Raw genomic sequence first — 22,610 nt, forward strand, 5'->3', positions numbered from 1 at the left:
TCATCTTTTTTTAGCATCATGTATTTATTACCTGCCTCACACCAAGAAGAATTTGAGGTGACCTCATGACTTACCCCTACTCCTGACTCACTGCCACATGTATAAAATAAAGTAGAAATGCAACAAATTTTATATAGATAAAACACAGCAGAGAAAAGAAACCCTATAGAATACAAAGATGAAACTGGATACTCTAGTTCAGGGTCCAAAAAGAACAAAGTCAGGGTAAGTTTCAGGAAAGACGGACATTGACTAAGATAGAATCAGCCAGGAAAAGAGAAAGTCAGCAGTTTGTACGATAGGATAATTGCTACTTTATGTCTCTGCCTTCCTCTGCCTCAGGTGCCACTTGCTGGTCCCCACCATTGTCCTGGGTCTTCTGTGCTTGGTTAATTTTCTCCAGCTACAGTCTTGCCACTGAAGAATGACACATCCTACAAACACCTTAGAACATTGTTTTGTTAGGAAGCTTTACCACTCACAACCCGGTGGCTTTTAAAATAGATAGATGATAGGCAGATAGATAGATAGATACATAGATAGATAGATAGATAGATACATACATACATACATACATATATACATACATACATAACATAGATGAATAGATAGTAGATAGATGATAGATAGATGAATAGATAGTTGGACGATAGGTAATAGTTGATGATAGATGATAAATAGATAAAAATAGATGAATAGAGAGTAGAGAGATGACAGATAACAGATAGATGAATAGATAGTTGATAGATAATATATAGATATAGTTGATAGATAATAGATTATAGATAAGTGTATATTTCTTATTCTGTAAAGTCTTTCATAGTAAAATTCTTTGCATAATTTTCATTATCACAGAAACTAACATGACTTCAAGGATGTTTTAGTTTTTCCTCATGATTCCCTGGAAACCCAGTACTATCCCTTCATCTCAGGACACAGTGAGATGCTCTGAGGAAAAAACAAGCAAACCCATTCAAAAGTGGGCAAAGGACATGAACAGACACTTTTCAAGAGAAGACGTATATGAGGCCAATAAACATATGAAAAAGTGCTCATCATCACTGGTCATTAGAGAAATGCAAATCAAAACCACATTGAGATACCATCTCATGCCAGTTAGAATGGCGATCATTAAAAAATCTGGAGACAACAGATGCTGGAGAGGATATGGAGAAATAGAACACTTTTACACTGTTGGTGGGAGTGTAAATTAGTTCAACTATTGCAGAAGACAGTGTGGCGATTCCTCAAGGACTTAGAAATAGAAATTCCATTTGACCCAGCAATCCCATTACTAGGTGTATGTCCAAAGGATTATAAATTGTACTATCATAAAGGTATATATCCAAAGGATTATATATCCAAAGGTATATATCTAAAGGATTATAAATCATTCTATCATAAAGGCACATGCACACTTATGTTCATTGTGGCACTGTTTACAATAGCAAAGACCTGGAACCAACCCAAATGCCCATTGATGATAGACTGGACAAAGAAAATGTGGCACATATACACCATGGAATACTATGCAGCCATAAAAAATGATGAGTTCATGACCTTCGTAGGGACATGGATGAATCTGGAAGCCATCGTTCTCAGCAAACTGACACAAGAACAGGAAACCAAACACTGCATGTTCTCACTCATACGCAGGTGTTGAACAATGAGAACACATGGACACAGGGAGGAGAGCATCACACACTGGGGTCTGTTTGGGGAGAACAGGGGAGGGATAGCGGGGGTAGGGAGGTTGGGGAGGGATAACATGGGGAGAAATGCCAGATATAGGTAATGGGGGATGGAGGCAGCACACCACATTGCCATGTATATACCTAAGCAACAATCTTGCATGTTCTGCACATGTACCACAGAACCTAAAGTGTAAATTTTTCTTTTATAATTTTTATATATATATATATATATATATATATATATATATATATAAAGAAAAAAGTTGTGAGCTACTGAGGAAGTATTCTTCACAAGTAAAATTATCTCTAGGGAGCATGGTACAGCAGTTCTCCCATGTCATGCTTGTCCTGTCCACTCCAGCTACTATAACAAAATGCCACAGACTGGGTGGCTTGTAAAGGACAGACATTTATTTCTCAGAGTTCTGAAGGCTGGAAAGTTCAAGATCAAAGTGCTGGGGGATTCAGCATCTTGTGAGGGCCTTCTTTCTGGTCAATAGAAGGCAACTTCTCTTTGTGTCTTCACATGGAAGAGGCAAGGGATCTCTCTGGGGTCTTTTTAATAAAGGTACTAATCCCATTTGTGAGGGTTCTGCTCCCATGATCTAATCACCTCCCAAAGACCCTACCTTTAAATACACCACAGGAGGGATTAGGTTTCAATATACTAATTGGAGAGGAACAAAAACATTTAGACCGTAGCAATGCACACCTCCAATAAACCATATTATCAAGTCCATATGTCTGTGAGGTAACTTGTTGCAGATGATAGTACCTTTTATGTGGTTATCACCCCAAAAGAGACTTTATGCCTTTTTAGGTTCAGGATTATTTTACATTTTAAAGGTATAATATAGCCAACATTTGTTAAAAATATGTTGAAGGGAGGTAAATTATTTACAGACATAAATAATTTACTTCATACTTTTAAGTATAATTGCTAGGAAATTAAAAGATTTTTTCAGCTCTTTTATAACCATTAAATATTTGAATCCATCCAAAGGATGTAATAAAGAAGATAGAATTTCATTATCCTTAAAACACTGCAAATTTATCCAGGTATAAATGAGAAAATCAGGTAACCAAGAAGATAAAACTGAGTCTGGATAATCAAATTTAGGCTAAAAAAAAAAGTTAAAAACTCAGATAAAATCGATGGAAATCATACAAAGAGAAGCAGCACAAGCAAGATTGCTCAAAAACATTTACCACTAAGGAGATGCAGTAAAAATAAAATCAATTGTAATTTGAGTTATAAAGAATAAATATTTTAGCTGTGTTTAATACTTGTAACTATTAAACATTTCAGAAATGTAATAATTGTAAAGATTTATTTGACATTAATGTATAGGAAACTGGACAGAGTCCAAATTAAAGAATAAAGACTTAATAATAAAACCTAATTATGGGTTAAAAAAACAATGAAAGTCTTTTCCAGATACATAAGGAAAATTAATGAACAAAACTAAAGGTACAGAATTGATTTATTTGCTTATTTCACTTTCAGCAACAGTCAAAAATAAAGAAACATCATTCTGGAAATCATTATTTTTCCCTAATTTGAACCAAAATCACAAATGAAAACTTGGACCAAACTTAAGGAAGTTTTTTATTTCCTTCAGTTAAAAAAAGAACCATGACAAATAAAGTAAAAAGCGGTGCTAAATGAAATGACAAGATGCTTTTAATATGATAGCCATTAAATATTTTAGTTAGTACTTATTTTTAGATTATCTGCTTATAGGATAGCACTTGACTTGGGGCAGATGGATGTGGGTCTAGATCTCAAGGCAATTGTCAAGACAGCAAGTAATTTAATGTAGATGAATGTTAAAGATATAGATATATATTTAATTGTTGAAAAGGTGGATTGGCAATTGTGCTGGGGTTGAAAATTATTGGTTTTTATCCTTGAAAAAACTGAGGGAAGCATCCATATAAATAATTTATTGGAATTGTATGAATAAAGAGGTGTTTAAAAAGAAGGAAGCGTTTATCTCTGAGAGGAGAAAAGCCAGTGTTATCACAGGGACAGCTGATATGATAAGGAGGAAAGGGTGTGAGAGAAGGGTCCCACCCGTACATCATGGTGCTGCATGGGATGAATGATCTAAGAGAAAGGTTAACTGTGAGTAACTTTACATCTAAACCTGAGAAACATTTTCTGTTCAAACTTGAGAAATGAGAGTTGAGATATCACTTCAGATCACTCTTGGGAGTCCAGATTGAAGTCCTTGCTGGGAGTACATGGTCCAATTTGCATGAGTTATATATCTCATCTTCCTTCAGTTATCTGTGCAGCAAACTTGTAAGAGCTGCCTGGTCTGTACCAGACGTCTGTAAATAAAGAATTTGGGTAACAGAACTTTGCTGAAACTTTTTAGCTTTAATGTTCAATTATTCTAGCAATTCTCTGAAACGGAGGCATCACAAAGTTCAAGTTAGAGATTTCTGTACACTCTACATACAGTGTCTCGACAAAATTCTCGGAAGTTTTATAAAATTTAACACATGTTTTAACTTAAAAATCAGATAAAAATGTCAATACTCTGGGTGAGCTAATAATTTGATATGCTTGATATTCTGGAAATAACCATTTAGGGTTTTATTTGGAGGAAAGGATGAGGGCTGGAGGATCAGGAAGAGAGGGGGTGAGGTGACTCCAGTAAGACAGGGTACTCATCTCTGCTGCAGAGCTGAGAAGGTCTGTTCTGTTATCCCAAGCGAGCTCTGGCTCCAAACTTGAATTCCCTGACAGGAAGCCAGAAACCCTGCAGTCAATTGCATTCACCCCTCCTAGAAGGCAGTTTAGCACCACTAGTTATTACGGAAACATGTCCCTTGTGGGGGTCTCATCTCCTGTTTCCTGCACAGCTACTGAAAGTATCCCTTCACCTCACATGGCATGTTATGTTGAAATGTCTCTGGAGAAATATTAACCAGATTTTAATCAGGGTACTATGTCTTGCTCACTGTGACACCTTATTCAGACAAGTACAAGTACTTAACCTCTTAGCCTTCCTTTACCAAAGCATCAAATAAGAATGATGATAATAACAATAAATAAATGTTTTGTTATTTAAGAAACAATATTAATAATTATAATAAACAATACATACAAATGAAATAATACATACATCAGAGGACTGTTTTCAGTGTTTAATAAAATAATGCATATAACACTTAGAAAAGATTTCTGCACAGAATGAGCATTCTCTAAACTTTAGGTCTTTTTAAATCACACAGCATTCACTTCTGGTATTGAGTTCTGTCAAACATGATTTCCTTGATTTCAGCACATTACTAGTGACACCATAGAGCCCCTTTTAGATTAGGTTCCCTTAGAAGCTACCCAGTGCATTGGTACTTAATTCAGCCCTAAATCATATTGGTCTAGTTCCTGGTAAAATGTTCGCAACACAGCTATGTAAGTCATGCTGTGTCCCTGACCATTATCTGTACTTGTCCTCATTTGGCTAAAGTTTACCCATTTTCAAAATTGGGATAGAGATACCCAAGTAACAGAAGATTATGTGACATGATGTATACTTAGCACAGGGCTAGATGCATAAGCTCTCTCATTCTCTCTCTCTCTCTCTCTCTCGCTCTCGCTCACAGGTTCATTCTTTCCCTTTCTGTATTTCTCTTTCCCTCTCCCTCCTATCTCACTCCTCCCCCTTCTCTTTCTTCCTTTTCTTCCTCTCTTTCCTTCTTTCTTCTATTTGTTATTCTATTAGTCTTAAAAGGACAGTTTATAGTATACGTTTATATTAAAAGTATATATGCTATAGGCTTTTATTTCTACTGGTTCCTTCCATCAAAAAATGAAAGGCATAGATATAATTATTTGATTTTAACGAGAACTCATTCATCCCAATGTATCAACCCTCACTAGATTTGCATTTTAAGTGTGAAGTATAAAGATCAATTCAAGTAAAAAAAAAAAAAACAGATTGTAGGAAGTAGATGAAAAGATAGTTTGTTAATTAAGGCATCTTTTGGCCTCTAATATTATAGGCATAAAACTGATTTTGAAAACAAACCAACTCTAGCCCATTCAAGATTCTTGAAGATAGTAGGAAGATAGGAGAGTAGGGTATCTGGACGTGCCCCTCTCTTCAACTGCTCTCTCTGTCCCTTATGTCTATAATTTTCCTTCCTACTCTTCTGAATGAAGGTTTCCCAAGTTCCACTTTCACCAAGACCTCTCCTCCTCTTGAGTCACTGCCCCTGCCTTTCTCTCACCTGCCTACCCTACTGCAACATGGTGCGCGTGAAGTTGACCTGTATTCACCAAGTGTATGTGAGGTCCCCGATTTTGGTGGCCTCAAGCCCTGCAGGATTCAAGCCACTCTAGGCCCAGATGTAAGGTTCAGAAGTAGATGCTCTAAATGCACTGAGGTGAGAAAAGTAACATAAGAAAGGATTGATGAGATGGAAATCCCCTATATGGAGCTTAAGAAAGTCAGCCCTGATATAAAGTTTGGAGAAGAAAGATGGGCCAAACATTGACAAATACAAGTCAGGCAGTTTGTTTTATTTCGTACCTGTTTATATATGGATGTCTATTTTAATGTGTATAGGTGTGGTGATGGGTGAGGCTGGAGGGTGGGGGCTTGTTGTACATATGAATGAAGATAATTAAATTGTCACATGGTCTTCTAAAATCTCTTCAGATTGATATTAATTACAGATAATGTAGAATTAAAAATGTGAAAAGTGAAAAACTACAAATTTGCATATAATCAAATAATAATGCTAATATCAATCACATTTGAGTCATTATGAAATTAGTCCATAACTGCCTAATTATCAGCATTTTCTTCATATCATAAATATATACCACATATTTCAGAAAAACTAAAATATGTTTTAATTTTATTGAATTGCAATAGTTTTCATGCCTTCTTGGTCTTGTGGCATTGGTGTCCAAGAAATCAGCAAATAACTTTTGTAAAGGAGACATTGCTTATTAAATATGACTTTGTTTCTGTGAATTTAAAATACATCAGTACATCTTCACATCACATCTGTGAATATATACAATTTCATTGAAATCTATATATTGAGAACTCATAAAATGAGAAAACTCATTCAAGTTAACACTAGGACTAAAAGATGAGAAATGACAAGTATTTTCATTACGTGAAAAAGTTTCTGTAGTCAATAAACATGAATTGGCTCTTGTCTAAATTTATAGAAAGAGAATTTGTGATTGTATGGACTTTATAATTAAAACTTGTTTATTAAAATTCATTCATGTCCGGACGTGATGGCTCACACCTGTAATCCCAGCACTTTGGGAGGCCAAGGTGGGTGGATCACCTGAGGTCAGGTGTTCAAGATCAGCCTGGCCAACATGGTGAAACCTTGTCTCCACTAAAACTACAAAAATTAGCCAGGTGTGGTGGCAGGCACCTGTAATCCCAGCTACTTGGGAGGCTGAGGCAGGAGAATCGCTTGAACCCGAAAGGCAGAGGTTGACAGCCTAGATCAAGCAACTGTATTCCACTCTGGGTGACAGAGCAAGACTTGTGCCCGCCACTGCCCCCCCACACACAAAACAACTCATTCATTCCACAGATATTTATTAAGAACCTACTTTGTGCCAGGATTGATGTACCTCTCTGAAGAAAATGAAGCTTTATCCTCAGAAATGTATGTTCTAATAGGAGGAGAAAGACAACAGGAAGACAAGTAACTATAGACTTTCAGGTGACGATTAAGTGCTATGAAGAAAAATTAAGCAGGTAAAGGGGATATGAGATGTGAGGTATGTTTCATGTAGACCAGAAAAGGCTTGCTTTATTTATTGATATATATTAAGCTCACTAGAAGAAAATACAAGGAAAAAATCCTTGCAGAATGTATAGCAATATAGACATTGACTATGCTCTAAAGCAAGATACAGCCACAGTGGCCTTTGACAAACAGTCTTACTTAAGAGTTTAATTAGTCAAAAGTCAAGGATGCTGGACAGAATACTGCTGAAAACTTATTGAATATTATTCTTGGTATCTGTGGTTATGAAATGTAATTATTTAAGTACAAAATATTCTTTACACTGAAATAATGCTTTTATTAAGAAGAGTTATAGAGATGATATTTCCAACTACTAGTAGGTAGCCTAGATTTGTTCACACTAAAGTAAACTTTGAACAGTTGAATATCTCCACTTCTTCTTCTTGGTTAGAAAGTGAAACAATATATAACAAGGAAGGCTTATTACATACAAATTCTTCACTGGTATGTGGGCCCTTCTGTATTTTAAATAAAAACTGAATTTCAGACACCCTAATCAGCACCCAAAGGTGTTTTTGAAACCATGCTCACACTGGAGTGTTTAGGAGAGGCAGTGTTCCTGAGCTTCTGAGGCATGCCAGACATTGCTCTCAGAAAAGGACAGTATAAGCCATGATGAAGGCAGAGCTTCCACCCTGTCCACTTGAGTGACAGTGTGAAACTCAGATAAGGATATGCTCCAAATACTGTCAAAGTGGAGAACTGAGAACTAAACTGGGGCCCCAGGGATTGGGGGTAGGGGGAGCTTCTGGAGAGGCATCCTGCAAGAAGGAGCAGAGTGCCTGGTCCATAGTAGGCACTCACTGAGCCTGAGAACCTATTGTGTGCAACTTCTGTGTAAAGTTCTGTGGATATAAATGTAAAAACGTGCTATTTCTGCTTTGCCTGAGAAGCACAGACTGTTTGGGGAAATAGACAAACTAAAAGTGATAATTGCTTTAATAATTGAATATACAAAGTGTATGGTGTATGAGAGGTTTTCAGAAGAAAAGAATTTAGCAGAGTTTCAGAATAAAATACAAATTTCAGCATTCTATAGTGGTCAAAAGACATATGAATGCAATTTTTAATTTCTATAGATACCAAACAAGGGTTTTTATATTTTTAGATTTTCAGTTTTGCGATTCTTGCTAAATATATGAATCTATTCTTGATCCAACATTGCTTCACGGACAGCAGTTTAATAGTACAGATTTCATAAGAGAACTTAACTGCTATAGGTTGTGGGAAAGTGACGGAAATACAATTTTCCCTAGAAGATTTACATTAGATAGAGTAGTTGCAGGCTGTGGCATCTCCCCTGTAATTTTATGAGAATGGTATTACCCTGGCTTTCACAGTGTGATTGCTGGTTACCTTCTGTCAGTGAGCAACAGTCTTACTGCAAAGCAGGAGCACAACCCGTCTCTTTGTCTCCGTGGTCAAATCAATTACTTCTTAGAAAGTCGAATTTTTTCAAAATGACCATGTACAGGAGCAAACGCAGACATCAGAGATGTAAGTAAAATCTGACCCAACTTTTTCATATCACTGTAGTAGGGGGAAACATACTTGATTTCTTAAAAGACTGATCATGACTTCTTCAGATACATTCTGGTCATAGAAAAGATACTGTAGCTTTTCTCACCCTAACCTTTATCTTTATTCCTGCAACATGCCTGAAAGATGTTTAGGGGAGAGGGGATAATTCGCTTGTTACTATGGAAACCCTTGGAAAGGTTTACAAAATCAACAGAGAAACAGATCAAATGCAATTTCAGTCTAGCCCAGCATCCTTCATTCAGGCATGATCACTGGACAGTTCTCCTTTTTGCTTTTCTAGGAGTGATAGATTTTCTTTCCTGGAAGTCTATTGAAAGGTTTGGGAAGCTAGCCTAAAACTTTCATTTATTCATCCAATTTCAATTACAACTTCTTAAGGGGAATAAAACAGCTCAGAATGGAGGGCGAGAGTTAATTGTGAATGACAAGTTGAATATTTAACAGGATATTATTCATTGCCGAACTTCTTGGTCCAGAGCATTCTAGTGACATAATTCACTACAGGCACCAATTCAAAGGGTTAAAAGGAGTCATCTGCAGTCTCCCCTAAAGGAACTGATTCTGGCTGAAAAAGAGCAGTACAATTATCCTGGCCTAAAGTCCAGAACAAAGATGATTATGGAACTGAAAGCAATCAGGATCTCGCTAAAAATCAAAAGAGTGTTATAATAACACTATTTTATGGTAAAGCAATAAGCCTCTCATGAAAAGCTTTACAATCACCTTTCTCTAGTAAGCCTAACTCTTTATCACTTTATCTTTTCTATTGTCTAAAGTAAATAATAATACCATATTTAGCCCAAAATGGTCTGTCACTATCTCTATTTATCATCATAGGCAGGTAACAGCAACTTATTCTGTAGTCAAAGTCTGTACTTTTTCATTATTTCTTGTGATGTCTTCAAATGTTATCAAATATTTTGAAAAACAGAAAGTCTATCAGTTATAATTATTCTATCAAAAAGCCAATAAATCTTAGAAAGATAATTTTTAGTGTGATAATTTATTCTTTGGTCTATTTTCACCTAAGATCTGAAAACTAACATTTCTTCTGTTCAAAGAAGTTTCATGCACCACAGAAAGCTCTGAGGGCTAGGCTGCCAGTTTGATTCTATAAGCTTGATTGCCTTTTGATGCCAGTTCTTTTTTGTGATAAAGAAACAACATATGATAACTGCTACTTTTTTCATATAAAAATGATTGGTGTGAAGTCTACAAATATATTGCTGTTTAATTTCCTTGTGATTTGCTCCTACAAGAATGAATCTAAATTATGCATGTACTTCAAAATCATCTTATGCCTTTACTCCTGTATCTTTTATATATCCCTCATCTTTTTTCTTTGTGGGTTATCAATGCCTTAATGCACATGGAAAATAAAAGATTCACAGAAAAATTACACTGAGTCTCTCCCCTTAAAATGTGCTTGCTGAAGTCTGTGATTAAGCAGCAGGAAGAAATTGTGAATTACATGAGACAAGTCAGAAAACGTATAATTATACAAGCATGAACACAGTAGGGTGTACTGGAATGATTCAGTTAAAAAAAATCTAATGTGTTACTTAAATTTAACTGTGTCAGATATTTTATGTTGCATTAAGTGTTTCTATATTCTAATAATATATCAGAGAGCAGAAACATAATAAAATTAAAGTATATTGAAAGCTTAGCAATAAAAGCAAACAGAATCCTTAAATGAATTTCTTACACTAACAATATTTGCAAAAGTAGAATGTAATACAGTTGTTTGCCATCCAATGGGTAAATAGAAATACTGGAATTATCCCATCACCAAAATCCAGGGCATTTCCATTTTCAATCATATCTTTTATGTGTGTGTTTTTGATCATGTAAAAGGCGTAAACTCACCTAGAGGCAATTGTAATTCAATTAAGGCAATAAAGTACATTAAACAAAACCTCACTGTAGGAAAGAAGGTACAAAGTATTCTTATGATTTTCTTTAAAAATGAGACAGTACATAAATCAGCTTTCTAATTTTTCTCATTATCCAAAGATTTAATATGATATCTTTTAATAAAAATAATTGTTTCCTTTCAGAAGATCAGACAAGAGGAATAGTAAAGGTGCATGTGGCTATGTCAGGAGTTTGGGGGGAAAAAGGAAGAACAAAAATATTTAAAAGAGAGATTTTAAAGTATAAATTGTACTAAGCCTTTGAAGATTCATCTGGGACTTTGAAATCCGTTCTTCACTCATACTGAGATTAGTTATTTGTAATTCATTATTACAAGAGGAGGAGAGGGAGGGAAGAGTGCCCATTTCCTTGCTTCTGATAGAGCAATTGCTAGGTAAAAGGAACAGCTTTAGTGTTCATTCAGATAGCAGATCTTACTTGTGCAAAACTGCATTAAAGACTTTCAATTAGATACATAATTTTTTGAGTGGTATTTAAAAATGTTTGCATATATCAGATGCTAATATTGCCAGAGCCAAACAGGTACAGACCGATTGAAGGAATTGTAAACCTATTTTTACAAATCAAGTTGATTTGGAAATTTAACTTTTGAGTTCATTTAAATATTTTATATATATATAATAATATTTATGAAGTTTATGTTTAAATTTTCAAAAATTTATATTCTGTATAAACCAAGGAAAACCTGTTACCTGCTTTGCTGAAACTCCATGTGACCTTGAGAAAACATTTTTGTATATAAAAGACACATGAAGGTACATTTTAGAAAAATGAATATGTTTTAAAAATACCGACTTAGAGGAAAAAATACAGTAGAAGCCATAGAATTTTGAAAATACCACAATACCTATACCACAGCAAAGAAAACAGTGTGAATCAGTATCAGGTGTGCAACATTTCACCTTATTTTACTGAATTGGAACAGATAACGTATTTTGAATTGCTAATAATATCTTTGGGTGAGCTTATCCACCTTATCCATATTATCATGGAAATACTTGATGAGCTCACTTCAAAATCTAAATACTAGTCATCATAGTCTTCTGCTTATAATTTTGACCAATATCTATTATTTCTGTAGGTTGCAATCTCTTCTGTAACTTTCGTAGATTGCACTGAGAAGGTGTTCTGTAGGGTACCTTCCATCTCTAACCCTCAGCTCCTCCACAACACAGCCTTCATTAGATCATTCCCCTACTCAAAGATATTAATGGTTTGTCATTGGCTGGATGGTGACTCTGGGCTTGTGTGCTTCAGATCCATGGGGGCCCATGGAATTACTATAAGGTCCCCTAGAATTCATATGAATATTAATCATTGTTTGTATAATGAAGAAATATATATGTGTATATGGACATATACACACACAAATATGTGCATTTGAAGTTCTAAAATATGTTTAATAAAAACAAATGTATTTAAAAGGTGGTACTACATTTATAATAGCTTTTTATAACATATATTTTATTTAAAAAATAACTATAGCAAATGCAGCTCTCATTATGTTTCAGTGTTCTTTTTTTAAAAAAAATTTCATACTCCTGAAGTTTGAGAATCACTGAACTAGAAAGTGAATATAAGCATGATGTTACAATATAGAAATTTACATGATTGTTATCCGCCCACTACTTTCTTCCCTTCCTGGTACCACCTATATTTTAGCCTTTATCAAGCTACCAATTGTCAGCCAGGTGCAGTGGCTCTTGCCTGTAATCCCAGCACTTTGGGAGGCCAAGGCAGAGGATCACTTGAGTTCAGGAGTTCAAGACCAGCCTGGCTAACATGGCGAAAACCCATCTCTACTAAAAATACAAAAATTAGCTGGGCATTGTGGCAGGCACCTGTAATCCCAGCTATATGCGAGGCTGAGGCACAATAATCACTTGAAACCAAGAGGCAGAGGTTGCAGTAAGCCAAGATTGCACCATTGCACTCCAGCCTGAGTGACAGAGCTGGACTCCATCTCAAAAAAGAAGCAAACAAAAAAACTACCAACTGTCCCTGAAATTTACTATATAGTCTTATCTCTATGCCTTTGCCCATTTATCTTCTTGTTGATAGATAGCCTTCACCTACACCTTCACACCTCTCTGTTGAAAGTTTAACTCACATGCCACATCCTTCATAAATGCCTCCCCAGTTTCTAAGTCAAATTACTCTCCATTTTCTCTTTTCAGTGCATATATTGGTTTTGTTTGTTTGTTTGTTTGTTTTTGAGACAGAGTCTTACCCTGTCACCCACACTAGAGTGCAGTGGTACAATCTCAGCTCACTGCAACCCCCGCCTCTGGATTCAAGTGATTCTCCTTCCTCAGCCTCCCAAGTAGCTGGGATTACAGGTGTACCATGCTCTGGTAATTTTTGTATTTTTAGTAGAGATAGGGTTTCACCATGTTTCCCAGGCTGCTCTTGAACTCCTGACCTCAGGTAATCTGCCCACCTTGGCCTCCCAAAATGCTGGGATTACAGTTGTGAGCCACTGTGCCTGGCCTCAGTTCATATATTGTAATTTTTCTTAAAATTTCTACATTATGTCATATATATAATTATCTCTTTATCCCACTAATCTCTGCATTTGTTCCATATAAAGTATTTTTTATTCTTGTTTGATGCATTCTCAGTGCATAATGTGATGCTTTTCCCATCAAAATCCATGGCTGTCCAGTGAAGTTTATTCACTTATATATATATTTTTTGACCACCTCTTACTTACCCTAATGGTAGGGTTTAGCCATGAACAAAACAAAGTTTTATTGAAGATAAGATGTCACACAAATAAATATATAATATGCTATGTAATACTAAGTGCTATGGAGAAAAATAAAGCAATGAAGGAGAAATGGAGTTTTGGTACATGGAGTGGGAAATTTCTGTTTTCTATGGGGAAGTCAGGAAAAGCCACTTAAAAAGGGGACATTTGATCAGACACCCTAAAGAAGTGAGGAAGTTGGTTCTGTTTCTCTTTGGATAGTTCCAAGTAGAAATAGTACATGCAAAGTCCTTGAGGAATTTGGGATAATTGAAGGACCAAGAAGTAGTCTAGAATGTACAGTGACTAAAGATGAGGTCAAAAAGCATCAGGAACATTGGATAGATAGAGTAGGACAGACAACAGAATTTAACTGAAAAGTACATTTCACTTGTAACTGAATTCAGACATAATATGTATCTACTAGCTTTTAGGAATCACTATGTTTCTAAGTGGCTTGTGCAATATTTTTTAAATGACAATTTTTAAAATTATTTTTAAAATAATTACTCTCCATATGCAGTAAGACATGCAGTCATTGGTTGGAAGACAATCAAATTTTGATCATCCACAGGTCCGAAAGATACTCTTTGACCAGGAATATTTTCTGATTTATCTTCTTATAAAATCACTGCATTCTTGTTTATAAGAATTGAAATTAATTCTACCTCTCTTTAAAAATCTTCCTATGAGAAAAAATGAATTCACATTTTGATAGGATTGTTGTAAAGCTTTTTAAGGCACTGACAGGGAAAAACAGGGATGTTGCCCGTCTCAATTGATGTAGACTTGGTAGAATTGATCCCTCAGGGATCAACAGTGATAACAGGTTTGATATTTTGTAATTTTTAGAATATTATTTGTCTTAGCTGTCACATATTTATTAATGCATTGTGTTTTATAGAAGTCTTGTTTAAAGGTGCTTGTTGAAATTGATTATTACAAATTAAATACCAAGATAAAAATTGATTATTATTTAAAACAAATACTTACATTGATAATATTGATACCATGATTTCTTTGTAACTGTGAAGGCAAAAGAAATAATATGTTATTCCCAAATTATTTCATATATTAAATGTTGGTCTTCTTTATTACATAACCAGTTGAAAATGTGATCTAGGTTTTAAAACATTTTTTTAAGTTACACCAGAAAAAAAAAAAAAAAGGAACAATTATTAGGCTTGATTGGTAAAGGCTCTGTAGAGGGCACTATTAAATTCAATCATTTATTTATTTATTTATTTATTTATATTTTTTTGAGACAGAGTTTCGCTCTTGTTACCCAGGCTGGAGTGCAATGGCGTGATCTTGGCTCACCGCAACCTCCGCCTCCTGGGTTCAGGCAATTCTCCTGCCTCAGTCTCCTGAGTAGCTGGGATTACAGGCATGCGCCACCATGCCCAGCTAATTTTTTGTATTTTTAGTAGAGACGGGGTTTCACCATGTTGACCAGGATGGTCTCGATCTCTTGACCTCGTGATCCACCCACCTCGGCCTCCCAAAGTGCTGGGATTACAGGCGTGAACCACCACACCCGGCATCAATCTTTTATTTATCTATTATTGATGATTGTAGGGAATTCTGGTATCATATCTGCAATGTCTTCAGCCTTTTTTACTCTCAAGTTCTAATATGAATTCTATAACTGGTAGAAATTGAGAAATTGTAGTTTTATAGATTCCTCCGTGGAATCATGTGTGCATGGATAGAAGCAGTACAGTCTGATTGAGCATGCACAATGGGACTATAGATGCCAGTTTGAGAACAGACATGTACAAAGGCTGACTGATAACACCCCTGATACAGATTGACCTTAAATGGAAATACATATTGGTCTGCCTCATATCCTTAATTCACAGGCTTTTACAGGCTCTAGCCTGTGACTGGTTCTGCCTGCAGAAATATATTCTCTCTTTCCCTCTCTCTGTCTTTCTCTCTCTCTGTCTCTCAAAAAATCTGATGATCTATTCATGTATTTTTCTGTTTAACAATGCTCCACACACTCAAAGGTCACCTTTGTGGAGGGTGAGCATTTGTACATTACTCTTTTGTACTTTCAGAAAACAATTTGGCTATCATACATCACCTGCTCTTTTCGTTTTTCTTCTAAGAATCTGTGCTGCATTTGTATCTACACTTGTATAAAAACCGTGGCATTAACTATCCCCAATGTTCAGGTAAATGTTCCCTGCAGAGTATACTTTATCACTTCAAAAAATGTCACAGTTAAAAAGTAAGATTAATTTGTATTTATTGATAAAAAAATTATACATGTGAAACAACATGACACTTAGGAAAATAAGATTGGTATTAAATGAAGATATCAGTCTATCATTTTAACAAAGTGGTTTACAAATATTTTCTTCCATTCCATGGTTGTCTCTTCACTCTGTTGATTATTTTTCTTTGCTGTATGAAAGCTTTTCAGTTTGATGCAATTCTGTCTGTTTTTGCTTTTATTGCCTATGCTTTTGGGGACATATCCAAAAAATTTTGGCCCAAACTAATGTCAAGAAGTTTTCTTCTATGTTTTCTTCTAGTAGTTTTATAGTTGTAGGTCTTATGTTTAATTACTTAATTCATTTTGAGTTTATCTTTTATATGGGGTGAAATAAAGGTCAAATTTCTTTCTCGTATTTATGTATATCCAGTTTTTCAACACCATTTATTGAGGAGACGATACTTTCCCCATTGTGTGTTCTTGGCATTTCGTAGATCAGTTGACTAAAAATACTTAGGTTTATGTCTGGGCTTTCTATTCTGATTCATTGGTCAGAATGCTTAGATTTATGGCTGGGCTTTCTATTCTGATTCATATATTTTGAATATATATTTTAATATTAACCATAAGAGGTTAATATTCATAACTCAAACAGGTCAATAGCAATATAATGAATAACTTGATTGAAAAGCGGGTAAAGAATGTGAAAAGTCATTTCTCAAAAGAAGACATACAAATGGTCAATATATATATGAAAAAAATGTTCAATGTCATTAATCATCAGGGAAGTACAAATTGAAAATTAAAACGACAATGATATATCACCTCACACCTGTTAGAAAAATAATTATAAAAGAGACAAGGTAACAAGTGTCAGTGAGTGCATAAAAGAAAGGAAAATTCTTTTACACTGTTGGTAGGAATGTATATTAGTACAACCATTATGGAAAACAGTGTGAAGTTTCCTCAAAAAATTAAAAATAGAATTACAAAATGATCCAGCAATTTCATTTCTGGAAATATACTCAAAGAAAATAAAATTAGTTATCTCAAAGAAATACCTGCACTTCCATTTTTATAGCAGAATTATTCATAAAAGTCAAGATATGGAATCAACATAAATGTCCATCCACAGATAAATGGATTAAATATATGATATATATATCATATAATACATAAATATTATATCTCAGATATATATACATCTCATATATCATATATATCATATGTAAATTTCTACTCATAGATAAATGGATTAAAAATATGATTACATGAGAGAGATATATATATCATATACATAGATACACACACACACACCCCCCAGTGGAATACTATTCAGTCTTTAAAAAGAAGGAAATCCTGTCACTTATATCAACATGGATAAACCTAGAGGACATTATGCTAAATGAATAAGTCAGGTACAGAAAGATAAATACTGTATCATCTCACTAATATTTGGAATCTAATAAGTGGAACTCATTAATAGAAGCAGAGAGGAGAATGGTCGTTACCAGAGGCTAGGTGGGCAGGAAGGACAATGGGAACATGTTTGTCAATGGATACAGAGTTCTAGTTATAGAAGTAAGAAGTTCAGGAGACCTATTGTGCAACGTGGTGACTACAGTTATAGCAATATATCACATGACTGAACATTGCTAAAGGAATAGATTTTAAATGTTTTCACAAAAAGACATGGTAATGGATATGTTTAATTCATTAAGTTGACTTCGCCATTTCACAATACATGCATATATCAAAACATTATATATATGTAATTTTTATTATTAATCAAAGGCCTAAAATAAAATAAAATACTGTCCTGAATGCAAGCAGTTTGATATGATTAAAGATAACCATTCATAAGCATCTATGCAGAATAGGAAGTAGCATTTTTTAAGCTCTAACATATACTGTCTTTGAAATGTCAGAAAACAACATTCTTTAAAACCGTGATCTGGCCTAATTATGTTTTTTGGGAAATCTATCTTTTTGGTTGAGCAATATGAAATCACCAGTTTCATAAGTCAATGGTTAAATCTACTAAATTCCAGCTATTACAGAAGTGGACAAGAAAAGGGGAGAGCAGGCATAATAAGTGCCAGCACAAGTTGGCATTAAAAGCATAGGGCTGTTACAGTTAACCAAGTGTGATTACTTGATATACTAAAAATATCTAATTACACTTGGGAATATATGTATTGTTTTTCTTTAGAATATGTAAGGTTAAACTTTCTACAAAAAAATTGAAACTATGTTCAGTGTCAACACAGATTAACTAGATGATTTTGTTTTTGTAAGTGATATATCATTTTGAAGCATTAAAGATTATCAGAACTTTTCTAGAAAGTTATCTACCTCCAACTAAACTTAAAATGCTTATTATGAGCATTTGAATTCTAATTTTACATATTTTATCGTGAGAATCTTTTCATCCAAATGGAAAAATGGATAGCTCTAAATGAACTGGGTAATGTTTATAAAAGTGATAAATATATTGAATGTTTACCATATGTCAGGCACTGTTTTAAGCATTTTGTTATAGATGACTAAGGTAATTTACATAAGAGAGCAATAATCAAACGTAATAGAATAATGAAGTAATCTGTAATACTTCATTTTTGTTATAATTTCAAAATATTGTTAATAATTTTGATATCTAATCTCTGGGAAATTGGACACCCAAAATTAAAATCTGAACATTGAGTAGAGTTAAAAAGTTACCTTATATGTCTCCTAAGGAATCTAACAAATTAGCATTAAAAAGCAGAATATAATGTTTTGCCAATATCCCTATTCTTTAAATCACATAGAAACAGCAAAAATATCTTGAGGAAAGTTTTAGATAAATATATGCAAACAAAATATCTGCAAATAAGTGTATTTGCCTCATATGCTGTCTTTTCTGCAAAGGAATGAAAGGTTTCCAGAACATAGAATGAGTGAGTGCTCTGCAGTGATTTTAGTAAGTCATTGTGAGTCATTACACACTTCTTGATCTAGAACAGCTAAGTTGTTTGGCATAACCTTTTGATTCATTTTCCTTTTTCTAGTTATTGATTTTTTTAGCTTTATTTACTGAATTGCACTCTTATTCTAACAATGGAATTTCTGACACCTTTAGTTTTATAGGGCAATATTATATATGTGTAAATATTGACTCAAAGTATTAATGGTCTCTTATCATTGACATTATATTATCTCTAGAACTTCATTTGTATTTAAAATAAAAATAAAGTACACATTTATTTCCTTAGACTCCTTATAGAATATGTGGCATATATTTTTGTAATGTTCCATGCCTTGGGCTACCTATCACTGGAAAATGTTATAGTTCATATTATACGATTCTTTTGACCCCTAGTAAAGCTGAAACTGCCTTAGAGGAACAGCTGAATGTATTTCCTTAAATAAACACACATTGTTCTTCAAATTGCTAGTATCTGTCTTCTTAATAGGCTCCACAGGCAATGGGAATCTTGACTTTGAAGTCACCTCTGCTGGGTTCATGTAGATAAGTCTGTTTCACACCTTTTTTCTTCCAGCACTTGAACAGTGTCTTTCAACTCACATTTGTTTTAGGACACCTAAAAATGCATACAGACTACATGGAATATTTAATTCTACTTAATTCATAGTCTCAATAATTAATGAGAGGCTGGCTCACAATTAAAAATAAACAGACAAAAATCAGAAAAGGTTTATTGTTAATAGAGATATGAGGAAAAAATCATTTACTTGGTCACATCCTTGGCTTTCATAAGGTAGCAAGAGAAAAATGGTCACTTGAATTAAATTTTAAAAGTGGTCATAAAATTTTTCTCGGCACTGAATTGTCCTCTAGACCTATTTATATGAAGCTAGTCTATTCTAATGATCACTCCTAACGTAGATGATACACTCAGTTTTGATAAATGGGAGCAGACTCTCCCAAACAGGCTGTCACAATAATACTCCATAAAGGTTTCTAGAATTTGTTTGCTTATTCAGTATCCAGACAGAAATATTTTTCATATTTTTCACCATCCCAATTTTCCAAAACCCAAGCTAGAGTTTGAGAAAATTCTATTTGAATGGACATGAAAGTTTATTTCACTTTGAAATAAAAACAAATCACTAAAAGTTCTGCTTTAAAAATATTCTTTGAAACTTGAGTATCTAGAAAGAAGTTAAGCACAGGAACAAGATACAAGAAATTGTGACATAAAGATCATAGATACGTTTGTTACTAAGATTCTCTTTTGAGTCTCTGAAAATGGGTATCTGAAATTAGAACCATATTAAGTTAACCAGTTCTCATGTACTAGAAACAGTTATCAGGTTAAAGATGCTATATTTTGTGTCCTGTCTAACATAGTCATTTGTTTGGGGAAGATATGAACCTTTAATACTATCATTTCTCTTAGATTACTACTGGCAGCAATTAGTCAACAGTTGTAGTAATTTGTGCTATATTTCAAGCCAAATTAACAGTCTTGGCTTCCTTATTTAAATGTTAAAGGATAAGGTGGCATTGGGCCTGGAATTCTCAGTAAGTTGCTCACATTGTTAATATTTACCAATATTAACTTAGAAATAGGCTGCGAGGTGTAAGGAATATCTGTTGTAATATTCGTTTTAAAAATACATGTTGGTATAATATATGATAATTTCACTTTGGGTCCAGGATAATTAAATCTGCAAATGTCTAAGATGTACTACTATGATACTAATATTCCATTATTCTTTGTAACTAGCATTCCAATCAATGGTATAGATTGACATTTGGAATATGACTCTCATCACACAATTCTTTACCCTAGGAGACTTCCTAATGGGCATTTTTTAATACCTTGCTGTTACCTTTTACGTACTTAATAACAGTACAGCTTCACGTTGCTTCATAACACATACTTACCATTGCCGTATTTATGTGGCAATAAAATTAATTTAAGGTACTTTTTATGAAGCTATTTATGGCTTTTAGTCATTGTTGAGTTTTATATGACGATTATAAAGTGGTATGACTTAAGAAAAATTATTAACTCCCCTATGGGTATTTGTCACGACTGAAAATAATAGAATTCTTTTGGTTGTTATGTCTTGGGAAATTTTATTATCTTCTGTCTAGAAAAGCAAAATACTAGGGACCTTCAACCAGATTATTACCAAATTGTTAAGATTTTGTTCTATGTATCGAATGGAAGCATATATTCCATTACTTATCCCAATTGGAATAAATGTAAACTGCCATATTTCCTGGAAAACACAGTCTATCTAGAGGTCGTATCAATTGATAAATATGCATCATCACTTTGTGTTATCAACTAAAGGTTTTATTAGTTGCTCCTTGTAGGTATTCTGGGTCAGTTTCATTATTATTAACTGAAAACCTTAATATTATTTACTCATACAAACTATATTTCTTAGTTGTTATAATAAACAAATTTTAAAATTATTGCATAAAATTATATGTTAAGAAACATTGTCTGGCCTGCTGCAGTGGCTCGTGCCTGTAATCCCAGCACTTTGGGAGGCCTAGGTGGGCAGATCACCTGAGGTAAGGAGTTCGAGACCTGTCTGGCCAACATGGTGAAAACTCATCTTTACTAAAAACACAAAAAATTAGCCAGGCATGGTGGCGCGTGCCTATAACCTCAGCTACTGGAGAGGTTGAAGCAGGCTAACCTGGTGATAGCTCATCTGTACTAAAAATACAAAAATTAGCTGGGGATGGTGGCACATGCCTGTAATACCAGCTACTAGGGAGGCTGTAGCAGGAGAATTGCTTGAACTCAGGAAACAGAGGTTGCAGTTAGCCGAGATTGCATCACTGCACTCCAGCCTAGGCGACAGAGTGAGATTCTGTCTTTAATTTAAAAAAAAAAAAAAGCATTGTTTAATTTTATGACTCTTAAAAAGCAATGCATTTCTTGATCTGGCATTATCTTACTTTGAAGGTTCATTTGTTGACATGTCGTCTTGCATACTTTAGATTAGTATATGATACTAAAAATTCTTTCTGTTCTCTGAGCCACTCTTTCCATCATTCATACTTTATGTTGTTTCCATTTAGAACACTCTCTTCTCTTTTCTGAGCTAATTCCTGCTCATACTTCAGGTACCAGCTTAAACAATCACTTCCTTCTGATATATTTTTCTAAGCTGCTAGTGGCTAGTCGAGTATGAATTCCTTTGTAACCTGTATGTATTCTGTATGTAATTGATAATGTATCTAGTCATTTGGCTATAACCCTGAAAGACAGAGACTAGGTCCCTATTTTCATTCTATATCCCCAGCGTGGTCTGGCACTAGGAAGCCCTCAATTAAGAGACATTGAAGGATAAACAGAACTGATTGCCTTACTTATGTACCTGTAATAGCAACTAAAATTTCAGTCATTTGCCCCAATATACTACTATGATATAGGCTGTTGGTGAACTATCTTTTGCCTTTTTATATTCTCAGATGTGTATGGATGATATTCATCTGCTAAGACCTTTTTGTTCTCAGTTTTTGGAGTTACTTTTTCTACTGACAACCCTGATTTCCTTATTTGATGAGAAGTATTAAAAGGAATCTAAAAATACTTATATCTCGGGCACTTTAACAATGTTTAAGGCATACTTTGAAAGTGCCATGAAATCCATATTGTGACTTTCTCACAAGCCCTTTTATTGTGCT

At 34.4% G+C, this 22,610-nt stretch overlaps 1 protein-coding gene across 17 annotated transcripts in view; it reads left to right on the plus strand.

The window, feature by feature from the left end:
* RALYL (RALY RNA binding protein like) overlaps positions 1–22,610 on the plus strand; it is a 737,413-nt gene that overhangs the window by 509,598 nt on the left and 205,205 nt on the right. For 2 of the 17 annotated variants that reach the window (XM_012471001.3, XM_064384320.1), the window contains exon 1: positions 8,844–8,993. The exons of 14 other annotated variants lie outside the window; for them this stretch is intronic. In XM_012471001.3, the coding sequence (XP_012326424.1) occupies positions 8,957–8,993 (37 nt within the window). In that variant the 5' untranslated portion in view covers positions 8,844–8,956. Of the gene's footprint in view, positions 1–8,841; positions 8,994–22,610 lie in introns of those variants that run through there. One more of the 17 variants, XM_064384326.1, reaches the window with a different exon arrangement.

This window comes from Aotus nancymaae, unplaced genomic scaffold, assembly GCF_030222135.1.
Source record: "Aotus nancymaae isolate 86718 unplaced genomic scaffold, 86718_ANA_hifiasm-v0.15.2.pri h1tg000036l, whole genome shotgun sequence".
NCBI classification, from domain to species: domain Eukaryota; kingdom Metazoa; phylum Chordata; class Mammalia; order Primates; family Aotidae; genus Aotus; species Aotus nancymaae.